This window comes from Heterodontus francisci, chromosome 10 (assembly GCF_036365525.1).
Source record: "Heterodontus francisci isolate sHetFra1 chromosome 10, sHetFra1.hap1, whole genome shotgun sequence".
In the NCBI taxonomy this organism is placed as follows: domain Eukaryota; kingdom Metazoa; phylum Chordata; class Chondrichthyes; order Heterodontiformes; family Heterodontidae; genus Heterodontus; species Heterodontus francisci.
Window position 1 is genome coordinate 41,139,530 of NC_090380.1, and position 13,550 is coordinate 41,153,079.

The 13,550-nt window shown below is 42.2% G+C and overlaps 1 protein-coding gene across 1 annotated transcript in view; it reads left to right on the forward strand.

Annotated features, from left to right (window-relative positions):
* The window catches only part of cnksr2a (connector enhancer of kinase suppressor of Ras 2a), a 613,293-nt gene that overhangs the window by 548,888 nt on the left and 50,855 nt on the right, over nt 1-13,550 (forward strand). The window contains exon 20 of the mRNA XM_068039874.1: nt 711-1,221. Coding sequence (XP_067895975.1) covers nt 711-1,221 — 511 coding nt within the window. The remainder of the gene's footprint in view (nt 1-710; nt 1,222-13,550) is intronic.

The window sequence follows — 13,550 nt, forward strand, 5'->3', positions numbered from 1 at the left end:
ACTGTAGTCAGAATGTTTATTTCACAACCACTTACATAGATTTGTGAATCATTGTATTTTAATGTTCATTAGCTCCTCGTCTTCTGGCAGATCGAGAGAATTTTCTCCCTCTCTTAAACCAACTAAGTTTGTGAACTTTCACCTCGAGCATGTTTACACTGAAAAAAACCTGCTAACATTACTATAATCCATGTACTCAAACATAAGGAATAGCATTAATGCTGCAATATTGATCTTCAACTACAATATACATTAAATATTGTTTTAAAACATTTAAGTACTTGAGCTCATTCTGAACCTTTTTCCTTCTATTTTTCTGCATATTTTATCTATATTTTTATGCTTTTTGCCAACAGTTAGACCTTATGAAAATAAAGTGTATTCTACACATTTAATATTTATTTACTTTTTTCTCTAAATTTTAAATATTTTAAACTCTGATTTATGTTTCCCATTGTCCATTTTGCAGATGGGAGCAACTGTGTAATTTACTGTTTAACTAAAAAGGAGTTCCAAGATCAATCAATAAAATGGTGAAGAACCAATGAATTGATAGGCATAAGCATTAAAACTATAATGATAAATGTCTTTGGTAAATGAAAGCAGTTATTGAGAAGCAACTGATGTGGCCTTATTCTTAATATTCTGATCATGTGCAAAGTACAATCAATGTTCATATTTGCTGACTGATCATTATATTATACTTTAAGGTGAACTGTGCTAGTCCGTACCTTGAACCTAAGCATAACAGACTGTCCTCTACGGAGACCTCTCATTCTCACTCGTCCCATGAAGAATTCCGACCAGAACATTCAGGAGGTACTGAGTCACCCATTCGTAAACCAGGGGTTTGGGAACGACGTTCATGGCAGGATCTAATAGAAACTCCACTGACCAGTTCAGGGCTGCACTATCTCCAGACTCTTCCTCTTGAGGATTCTGTGTTTTGTGAAGCAGGCTTACCAACACCAGAACATCGGAGACAGTCAACTTTACCAGCTCAAAGGTGCCAGATCCAGGATCACTATGGACCTTTCCCATTAGCAGAGGGCGAACGATGGCCGGGAATAAGTGGTGGTGGGGGTAAACCACGCAGTTTCACACTACCTCGAGATGGTGGATTCAGTCATTCCTGTCAGAGTTCCTCAATCTGTGCCCCTGGAGCTCAGGCCGAACTGGTTCAGAAACAAGACATTAAAGAAGAAAAGCAAGAGGAAAAAGGTAAGGAGCATATACTTTTTAATTTTTTTTAAAAGTACAATTCCCTCAATCTCAATTGCAGTTATCCATTCAAAACTTCCAGGATTTTAAATGATGGAAGTTTCTACTAGAGTTCAGTCTTTAAAGCAAGCAAGATTAAATTAGGTTGCTCAGTTAGCAAAGAATCTGATTGATTAAATTCAGAATTGAAATTCCAATGGATTTAGCAGCAAAATCACAGATGGATTATTCCCTCTATATGCACAGATATGTTTTAAAGAAAATGTTTTAAGCCCCATCTTCCTAACAGGTTTACAATTTAGTTACACACAACCCAGAAAGAGTGTTCTTTTGTGGAATCGTCTTCAGGTGCTGATGGCTAATATGGGGTGAACCAGATAACAGTAGGTACACGTAAACTATCACTTTGATAAAAAGAAACCACCTCTATGGCCAGAATCCATTTGGTGAGACTTGAGGGGAAAGAAGGATATTGCCCACTCATTTCTTTATATAACTTTATTGTCTTGCACATGCGTCCATCAAGACGATCACTTTGGAAAAGTTGGCAAGCATGGAGGATTCTTAAATGTACCAGTGCTGTAAGGTCATATTTTCACTGTAGCCACACAGTTGTCATTCTTCTATCTCTTGTGTTGGGAAGTAAGGCTGTGCAATTGCCAGTAATGAAATATAAATATCTCCACAAGTGAAGCTGACTCTAACTTGTGAGCTTCAAGTGTAGTGATATAAGAAAGTAAGAAATAGGAGCAAGAGTAGATTATTCAGCCCCTTGGACCTGCTCCACCATTCAGTACAATCATAGCTGATCGTCTCCCTCAGTTCCATTTTGTTCCCCGCTCCCCGTATACTTTGATTGCCTGAGTGATCAAAAATCTTTAAATCTCAGTCTTGAATATACTTAACTGTGGAGCATCCACAACCCTCGGGGTTAGACAATTCCAAAGACTCAACCCTCTGAGTGAAAAAATATGTCTCCTCATCTCAGTCCTAAATGATCGACTCTTTATCTTGAGGCTGTGCCCTGTGTACTAAATTCCCCAGCCAGGGAAACAACCTCTCAGTGTCTGCCCTGTAAAGTCCCTTCAGAATTTTGGATGTTTCAATGAGATCACCTTTCATTCTTCTAAATTGTAGAGAGTATAGTCTCAATTAACTCAGCCTCTCATCATTGGACAACCATCTCATCCCAGGAACCAATCTAGTGCACCTTTGCTGTACCGCCTCCAAGGCAAGTATATCCTTGCTTAGATATTGTTATGGTCTCTGTGGAGACCAGCAACAAACCAAAAGAATCGAGTCCACCAATCGTCCCCAATATAGGAAACAAAAACCGAACACTTTTATAAATTTTACTTTAACACTCAAACCAAAAACAACATAAATTAAACATAACGTAACAGTTAAATCTCAATCGATGTATGTATATCTTAAAGGTTATGCATTAATTAGCAGATGCAACAAAGATAGTCCTTACTAATCCTCTGAACAGTCTCAGCAAGATGGCACCGAACAATCCCAGGGTACAACACAATCAGGAACTTCGTCGGGTAGTTTTCTAAGTCCTGTCCTCCAGGATGCAGATATAGAGTAATGATGTCCCATTGATAGCGAGCGACGCAATCTTCCTTTTAATGATTTGGTCTTGTCATCTGCCGAATAAACTCGGCCTTGCCCACAACCATCCTGTTGGTGTGGTTCCAGTGATAACTCTTTCAGTCACTGAAGACAACTGCCATAAGTTATTCACCAGTGGTCAGTCCTCAGTCCAGGCTCCTCTGCCTGCAATCAAAACAACTGCTCCAACCTGGTGAGTACAGAAAGTGCTGGAAATACTCAGCAGGTCTGGCAGCATCTGTGTAGAGAGAAACCGAGTTAACATTTCAGGTCTGTGACCCTTCAAGTTCTCTTGAAGGGTCACAGACCTGAAACATTTACTCTGTTCCCTTCTACACAGATGCTGCCAGACCTGCTGAGTATTTCCGGCACTTTCTGTTCTCATTTCAGAGTTCCAGCATCCGCAGTATTTTGTGCTTATTTTAGTGCTCCAACCTGGTGCTTTGTAGTGTGTTTCAATTCCAAGAGGCTTCTCTGGAAGCACAAAAGCCTGCAGCTCCCAGCTTGTCTCTCTACAAACTGAAACCTGAGCTGCAGTCATCTGTCTCTGATCATAAGATTGTGTGTTTCAAAACTGGTTAGGACTAGCCTTGTTTTCCTGGAGCTGTTACTAGCTTTCAGTTTCATTTCTAAGGAATGACTGTCTCAGAAAAAAAAAGGTCTGCACCCAAAGACTCCATCACAATATGGATTTGGAACTGTGCATAGTACTCCAGGTGTGTTCTCACCAAAGTCCTGTACAACTGAAGCAAGACTTCCTTATTCTTGTACTCCAATCCCTTTGCAATAAAGGCCAACCTGTCATGTTCCTTATTAATTGCTTTCTGCACCTGCATGATAGCTTCCTGCGCTCCTGTACGAGTGTACCCAAGTCTCTCTGAACGTCAACATTTAGAAGTTTCTGCCTTTTAAAAAAGATTCTGCTTTTCTATTCTTACTACTAGAGCAAATAACTTCACACTTCCCCACATTATACTCCATCTGCCACTTTGTTCTCCGCTCACTTAACCTGCCAATATTTCTTTGCAGCCTCTTTGTGACCTCCTGATAGCTTACATTCCCACCTAAATTTGTATCGTCAGCAAACTTAGATACATTACTCTTGGTCTCTTCATCTAAGTCATTAATATAGATTGTAAATAGCTGAGGCCCCAGCACTGATTCTTGCAGCACTCCACTCGTTACAGCCTGCCAACTTGAAAATACCCAGTTTATTCCTATTCTCTGCTTACTGTCGTTTAACCAATCCTCCATCCATGCTAATGTATTACCCCTATCTCCATGAGCCTTTATCTTGCATGTTAACCTTTTGTGTAGCATCTTATCGAATGCCTTTTGGAAATCCAACTATATTATTATTGGCTATCCCTCGCAGGCGAGGATGATTGCCTTCGTGAGTCCGAGGATGGCTGATGAGGCCGATTCGGGATCTACAGACTTTATGGCACGTAGGGGTTTGTTGTCATGTAGGATGTCTGGTCATGTATTATTAGTTCAGGTCCATGGCTTGTTCTTTTCGCTGTTGTTGCTTTTCCTTTTCATCTTGTTGTCGTTGGGCCTCAAAATGCTGGGATCCTTCCCACAGACTCTGCCTTCATCTGGTTCGTTCCAGGGCGATGGTCTCCCAAGAGTTGATGTCAGTGTTGCATTTCTTCAGGCCACCTTTAAACACATCCTTGAAGCGCTTCTTCATTCCTCCTCTGGCCCATCTGCCCTGACTGAGCTGGGAAAAGAAGACCTGCTTTGCCAACCTGGTATCTGACATCCGAGCTATGTGACCAACCCAACAAAGCTAATGTATACTAGTTCATCTACTAGTTTCCCTTTATCTACCCTACCAGTTACATCCTCAAAAAACTCTAATGAATTTGTCAAACACCATCTCCCTTCATGTTGACTTTGTCTGATCATACTATGATTTCTAAGTGAATTGTTAAGACTTCTTTAAGAATAGATTCCAGCATTTTCCCGACAACTGATGTTAGGCTAACTGGCCTGTAGTTCCCTGTCTTCTCTCTCCCTCCTTTCTTGAATAGTGGTGTTACATTTGCTAACTTACAATCCGCTGGGACCATTCTATAATCTAGGGAACTTTGGAAAATCAAAAACAGTGCATCCACTATATCTGCAGCTACCTCTTTTAGAACCCCAGGATGTAGGACATCAGATCCTGGGGATTTGTCGGCTTTTGGTCCCTTAGGATTCCCCCAATCTTTTTCTCTGCTGGTATTAATTACTTTAAGTTCCTCACTTGTATTAGCCCTTGGTTACCCTCTATTTCTGGTATGTAATTTTTGTCTTCTCCTGTGAAGACAAGCACAAAATATTTGTTCAACGTCTCTGCCATTTCCTTATTCCCCAGGATAATTTCTCCTGTCTCTGTGTCTAAGGAACCAATGTTTACTTTAGTTGCTCTCTTTTTTATATATTTGTAAAAGCTTTTACAATTTGTTTTTATATTCCTGGCTAGTTTACTCTCATATTTAATTTTTTCCCTTTTTATCAACTGTTTGGTAGTCCTCTGCTGGTTTCTAAAACGCTCCCTTACTACTATTCTTTGCAACATTATATGCCTCTTTTTTATTCTTTCATGGAACATGTCACTGGCCAGGCCAGCATTTATTGCCCATCCCTAATTGCCCTTGAGAACGTGAGCCGCTTTCTTGAACCGCTGCAGTCCATCTGATATAGGTACACCCACAGTGCTATTAGGAAAGGAGTTCCAGGTTTTTGACCCATTAACAGTAAAGGAACGGCGATATTGTTCCAAGTCAGGATGGTGTGTGGCTTGGAAGGGAACTTGCAAGGGGTGGTGTTTCCATGCGCTTGGGGCCCTTGCCCTTCTAGGTGGTAGAGGACATGGGTTTGGAAGGTCCTGTCAAAGATGGCAATGGCGAGTTGCTGCAGTGCATCTTGTAAATGGTACACACTGCTGCCACTGGGCGCCAGTGGCGGAGGGAGTGAATGTTGAAGGTGGTGGATAAGGTGTCAGTCAAGCAGGCTGCTTTATCCTGGATGGTGTTAAGCTTCTTGAGTGTTGTTGGAGCCACACTCACCCAGGCAAGTGGAGAGTATTCCATCACACTCCTGACTTATGCCTTGTAGATGGTGGGTAAGCTTTGTGGAGTAAAGATCTGCAAAGGAAACCCAACCGAGCCCGAATGCCGGGCCTGGAAGTGCGACCTGACCCGACCTGAACCCAACACATGTCGTCGTGTCCCGTCAGGGTTGGATCGGGTAGCAGGCCTTTACATCAGTACATGGGTAAAGGTCCGCTACCCGACCCGACCCCGACGGGACCCGACGACGTGTGTCGGGTTCGGGTCGGGAATTTTCCATATAAGGCTATCCAACAGGGCATTGCAGTGCTTTATTGGGGAGTCAGGAGGTGAGTTACTCGCCGCAGAATTCCCAGCCTCTGACCCACTCTTGTAGCCACAGTATTTATATGGCTACTCCAGTTAAGTTTCTGGTCAACGGTAGCCCCCAGGATGTCGATGGTGGGGGATTCAGCAATGGTAATGCCATTCAATGTCAACAGGAGGTGGTTCGAATCTCTCTTATTGAAGATGGTCATTGCCTGGCACTTGTGTGGTGTGAATGTCACTTATCACTTGTTAGCCCAAGCCTGAATATTCACCAGGTCTTGCTGCACGTGGGCACACACTGCTTCAGTATCTGAGGAGTCGTGAATGGTACTGAAAACTGTGCAATCATCAGGGAACGTCCCCACTCCTGACTTTATGGAGGGAAGATCATTGATGAAGCGGCTGAAAATAGTTGGGCCTTGGACACTACCCTGAGGAGCTTCTACAGCAATGTTCTGGCAATTAGATGTTTGCCCTCCAACAACCACAACCATATTTCTTTGTGCTATGACTCCAACTGGTGGAGATTTTTCCCCCAATTCCATTGACTTCAATTTTATTAGGGCTTTTTGATGCCACACCTGGTCAAATGCTGCCTTGATGTCAAGGACAGTCACTGTCATCTCACCGCTTGAATTCAGCTCTTTTGTCCATGTTTGGACCAAGGCTGTAATGAGGTCTGGAGTTGAGTCGCCCTGCTGGAATTCAAACAGCATCAGTGAGCAGGTTATACCTGAGTATGTGCTGCTTGATAACATTGTTGACGATGCCTTCCATCACTTTGCTGATGGTCAAGAGCACACTGATGGGGCAGTATTGGATTTGTCCTGCTTTTTGTGGATAAGACATACTTGGGCAATTTTCCACATTGCTGGGTAGATGCCAGTGTTGTAACTGTACTGGGACAGCTCGGCTAGGGGTGCAGCTAGTTCTGGAGCACAGGTCGTCAATACTGGAGCCGGGATATTGTCAGGGCCCATAGTCTTTGCTGTGTCCAGTGCCTTCTTTCTTTAAATGTTTCCCACTGTTTATTTACCTTTTAGTCTATTTACCCAATCAACGTTCGCTAGCTGTCCCCTCATAGCTGTATAATTGGCTTTGTTTACGTTTAAGATTCTTGTTTGGCACTGGAGTATGTCGCTTTCAAACTTAATATGGAGTTCAATTGTATTATGATCACTTTTCTCAGGGGATCTTTTACTATGAGATTGATAATTAAACTTGCCTCATCGCATAATACTAGATCTAAGATAAGTTTATCCAGGAAAACTGTCACAACAGCTTTCTACAAACTCATCTTCCAGACTACCGTTGCCAATTTGATTCGTCCAGTCTATATGAAGATTAAATTCCCCCACGATTATTACATTACCTTTGTTACAAACTCCAATTATTTTTTGCTTAATACTCTGTCCAACCGTATAACTACTGATGGGGGTGAGGGCTTATAAACTATTCCCACCTACGTTTTCTGACAATTGTTATTCATAATCTCCTAATCTCCACCCATACTGATTCTACTTCCTGATCTTCTGAGCCAAGGTCCTTTCTCACTACTGTCCTGATGTCACCCTTTACTATCAGGGCTACTCCTCATCCTTTTCTATTCTGTCTGTCTTTTCAAAATGTCGAGTACCCTGGAATCTCAATTCTGGCCATTCTTTTTATGCACCATTGTTTCAAAAACAACTTTTATTCCATCAAATATATGGATTTTTTTTATTGAGAAGGTGAAAGGAAGGCCTCAGACCCTGATTTCTTTTTTCTGGCATGTTTGGAAATCAATGGGATTTTCCTCAGGGATTCTACTGTTCAGCCACAGTAAAGTCAATGAAAACTCTTTTTATGGTCTAACTGGGGTTTTCACTGAAGTCAGAGTGCCCTAAAGGAGAGTCCCCCAAGAAAATTCCCAGCATTTCTGGATAAGAGTCTCCATACCAAGTTACTGCGACATCCATACAGGTGTGACTTTCTATTTTCCTAATATAGAACGTGTCCTGTCTCCTTGAGAGGCACATCTCACTTGCTTTAAATGGAGAGTGCAGGTTGGCAACATCCAATACTTCGGTACCCTCCACATGTATACAGTTGTATGTGAGCGAATTCCTCCCTCAAGTCTTGAAAGGGTCTATCTGAGAGGTGATATTATTGCAGTATATCAGATAATAAATGGTAAAACAGTCAAATATGTAAAATCATCATAAACGGAATTGCCAGAATAGAACAGGAGACATAGTCTCAAATTAGTGATGGGCAAATTTATGGCTGATATCAGGAATAAGTGGGACTTATTTCTTGATGGAGTAGTGGAGGCAAAACCCCTGGAAGCATTTAACAAACAGATGCTCTTACAAAAGCAAAATACTGCAGATGCTGGAAATCTGAAATAAAAACAGAAAATGCTGGAAACACTCAGCAGGTCTGGCAGATGCTGCCTGACCTACTATTTCCAGCATTTTCTGTTTTTAGTTAGATGCTCTTAATGTTCTTTCAGCTGCAGAAGTTTTTATTCTTTTTATTTGTTGAAGCTTTCACAAACATGAGCAAATTATCTCACGCATTTATTTAGTTTTATCTTTGTATTTCTTTTTTTAAAAGTTGTCAAAAATTGTATATTGGCAAGCAGATGCAACATTTCTAGATCGTAGGCAGCATGACACGGATTATAATAAATACTGAATTTTTAAGAGTCACACAATTTTGAATCTGTAGAGATTGCACAACAAGCCTGAGTCATAATCTGTACTCTGCACGTAGTTTCCTTACTAATTCATTTTGATATGAGGCATATATTCGTAATTTCAGCTCATATATTCCATCCACTCCAAACTCCATTAAAAATCTGTTCTGAGCACTGTCAGCTAATTACGTGGAGGATGACAGAAGGATTGACTGTTTAATAACCTTTTTTAATGTAACTCTTTTAAGAACAGTTTAAGTAAAATTGTTGAGAAAGATGATTCATTTTCAGTAAATGATTTTCATACTGTTTGTACCATTTGTAATTATTCAGTCTTTTTGTAGAGCTTATTTGAACCTGACAACATTTCATTACCACAGTTATGTTATGTATGGTATAGTTAAACTGTGTTTGTATTCAGAGCACGCTCTTCTCACTAACATTTTTCAGCATTTATTAATTCCGTTGTTTCATTGGAAGAAGGTGACGTTTTGTAATGGCTCTGTAATGGATCAGCAAAACATTTCACCAGATTTTAATCAAACCCAAAAACTGACGTCACAGATTTTATAGTGTTTAGTATTTATCTTTTCATTCATCACCACCAGAAAATGTTTTCATTTTTGAAAGCCCCTGTACTGCTTTCCTCAAGAGTTCAGGCCAGTAATTGCCTCCAATTCTCTGTTACTCTTGGAAAAATTCACTGATCCCACACCCACTGCAGTAAAACACGCTCAACGACAAGTGCAAAATCATTTTTTTTTAAACAAATAAACACCTGGCTTTTGCAAAGGGGCTCCTTCTGAATGGAGGACAATATTCGTTCAGTTTTCTAAAAATCTAACAACAAGTCTACGATTTAAAATCAGGGGTTATTATCGATTTAGATGATCTGTTCAAGTCTTATCTCTGAGTAGCTAAAGTGCTCAGTCCCTTCTGTTATAATCATCAGAATCACATTTGAGAACTGACAGTGCACTGTTGTAACAATTTTCCAATCTACACTCCTTTCTAATTTGATTCCCCACTAGAGGCGTAGGATTAGTGAATTTACTGAACTATTTACAGACATGAGGAGGTATTGATTGAGAATGGCCTTGGTTGGAGGAGAGAATTTCGAGCCCAGAATAACTCTCTGTTCCAGATTCTACATCAATGCTATATTTAATGATTACAAGTTGAGGGACCTAGCATGGAAGCTATTCAGAAAATATAGTGTGTCGTTTTTCTTCGTAAAATCTAAACCATATGAGTGCTTTTTCAAAAAATGAACTGATATTGTCCTCTGTACAGGGGTAGGCTTTGTTAAATAATCTGGTTTCCATGCATTTAAAAAAACACTTTGCGCTACATTTTTTAATTTCGTTCCTGGGATGTGGGTGTCCCTGGCAAGACCAACACGTATTGTCCATCTCTAACTGCCCTTGAGAAGCTGGTGGTGAGCTGTCTTGTTGAACTGCTGCAGTTCATGTGGTACAGGTACACCCACAGTGCTGTTAGGGAGGGAGTTCCAGGATTTTGACCCAGTGGCGATGAAGAAACAGTGATAGATTTCCAAGTCAAGATGGTGTATGACATGGAGGGGAACTTCCATGTGGTGATGTTTCTTTTCCTTCTAAACAGTAAAGATAGAGGTTTTGGGAGGTGCTGTTAAGAAGCCTTGGCGAGTTGCTGCAGTACATCTTGTAGATGATGCACACTGCAGCCACCATGCACTAGTGCGCAGAGTATGAATGTTTAAGGTGGTGGATAGGGTGCCGATCAAGCGGGCTGCTTCGTCCTGGATGATGTCAATCTTCTTGAGTGTTGTTGGAGCAGCACTCAATGAGGCAAGTGGAGAGCATTCCATCATACTCCAGGGTTGTGCCTTGTAGATGGTGGAAGGAAAGGGTTTGGGGAGTCAAGAGGTGAGTCACTTGCTGCAGAATACCCAAACTCTTGACTTTTTCTTGTTGCCATGGTATTTATGTGGCTGGTCTAGTTTGGTTTCTAATCAGTGGAGACTCTGAAGATGTTGATGGTGAGGGAATTAGCGATGGTAATACCATTGAATGTCAACAAGAGGTGGTTAACTCTCTCTTGTTGGAGATGGTCATTGCCTGGCATTTGTGTGGCATGAATCTTACTTGCAACTTATCAGCCCAAGCCTGAATGTTGTCCAGGTCTTGCTGCATGTGGGCACAAACTGCTTCATTATCTGAGGAGTTGCGAATGGAACTGAACACTGTGCAATTATCAGCGATCATCCCCACTTCTGAACTTATGATGGAGGGAAGGTCATTAATGAAGCAACTGAAGATGTTTGGACCTAGGACACTGCCCTGAGAAACTCCTGCAGCAATGTCCTGAGGCTAAGATAATTGGCCTCCAACATCCACAACCATCTTCCTTTGTGCTAGGTATGACTTCAAACACTTGGAGAGTTTTCCCGCTGATTCCTATTGACTTCAATTTTACTAGGACTCCTTGATGCCTACTTGGTCAAATGCTGCCTTGATGTCCAGGGCAGTCACTCTCGTCTCACCTCTAGCATTCAGTTCTTTTGTGCATGTTTGGATCAAGACTCTAATGAGTTTGGAGCTGAGTGGCCATGGTAGAACCCAGATTGAGCATTAGTGAGCCGGTTACTGGTGAGTAAATGCCACTTGATAGAACAGTTACCAACACTATCCATCACTTTGCTGATAATTGAGATTAGACTGACGGGGCTGTCATTGGCTGGATTGGTTTTGTCCTGCTTTTTGTGGACAGAACATACCTGAGCAATTTTCCATATTGTCGGTTAGATGCCAATGTTGTTGCTGTACTGGAGCAGCCTGGCTCGGGGTGCGGCTAGTTCTGGAGCATCAGTGTTAGGCACTACAGTCTGTTAGTTGTCAGAGCCCGTAGTCTTTGTATCCAGTGCACTCAGCCATTTCCTGATGTCACATGGAGTGAACTGAATTTGCTTAAGTCTAGTTTCTATGATGGTGGGGACCTCAGGAGGAGGCTGAGATGGATCTTCCACTCGGCATTTCTGGCTGAAGATGCTTGCAAATGCTTCAGCCATGTTTTTGGGACTGATGTCCTAGGTTCCATGATCATTGAGGAAGGCGATGTTCATGGAGCCTCCTCCTCCTGTTAGTTGTTTAATTGTCCACCACCATTCACGACTGGAAGTGGCAGCATCTGTTGTTCCTGGAATTGCTTTGCTCTATCACATGCTGTTCCCGCTGTTTAGAATGATTGTAGCCCAGGTTGGCACTTCATTTTTAGGTATGCCTTATGGTGCTGCTGGCATGCTCTCCTGTATTTCTCAGGTTTGTCCAGGTTTGAACCAGGTTTGTCTTTTGGCCTGATGGTAATGGTAGAGTGGGGAATATGCCAGGCCAAGAGGTTACAGATTGTGGTTGAATATAATTCTGCTGCTACTAATGTCCTCATGGATGCCCAGTTTTAAGCTGCTGGATCTGTTCTGAATCTGTCCCATTTAGGATGGTGGCTGTGGCACACAACACGATGGAGGGTGTCCTCAGTGTGAAGTCAGGACTTCATCTCCACAAGGACTATACAATGGCCACTGCTACCAATACTGTCATGGACAGATGCATCTGTGACAGGTAGGTTGGTGAGGACGAGGTCAAGTATGTCTTTCCCTCATGTTGATTCTTTCACCTCCGGCTGCAAGCCCAGTCTAGCACCAATGTCTTTCAGGACTTGGGCAGCTGAGTTAGCTTTGGTGCTACTGAGCCACTCTTGGTGATGCACATTGAAGTCCCCCTACCCTGAGTGTTTCTTCCAAGTGGTATTCAACATGGAGGAGTACTGATTCATGAGCTGAGGGAGGATGGTAGATGGTAATCAACAGGAGATTTTCTAGGCTGTGTTTTGGGCTGATGCCATGCGACTTCATGAGATCCAGAGTCAATGTTGAGGATTCCCAGGGCCACTCCCTCCCAACTGTATACCAATATGCTGGCACCTCTGATAGGTCTGTCCTGCCGGTGAGATAGGACATACCCAGGGAGGTGATGCAGGAGTCTGGGACGGTGGCTGAAAGGTATGATACTGTGAATTTATTTTATTCATTCATGAACTGTGGGCATCATTGGCAAGGCCAGTATTAGGGCAGTTACGGATGGGCAATAAATGCTGGCCTAGCCAGTGACACCCACATCCCACAAATGAATAAAAAAGCCCTATTGCTCTTGAGAAGGTGGTGGTCAGCCGCCGCCTTGAACTGCTGAAATCCGTGTGTTGAAAGTATTCCCATTGTGCTGTAAAGGGGGCGAGTTCCAGTATTTTGACTCAGTGATGATGAAGGAATGGCTATATAGTTCCAAATCAGGATGATGTGTGACCGGGAGGGAAACTTACAGTTGGTGGTGTTGACTATGTCAGCCTGTTGACTTGTCTGTGGGACAGCTCTGCCAATTTTGGCACAAGTCCCCAGAACTGTGCACTGTTGTCTGTGTTGGTGTGCCATTGTCAAGTCCAGTGACTGGATCAATGCCAAATGGGATGCTCAGTTTCATTCTTACTATGATTTGTGTAGTAGTTTGATGCAACAGTGTGGCTTGCCAGGCCTTTTCAAGCCAGTATTCCAGATTTATTTAATTAATTGAATTTGAATTCCCCAACTGCCGGTGTGTGATTTTAACTCATGTTTCCTGATCATTAGTCCA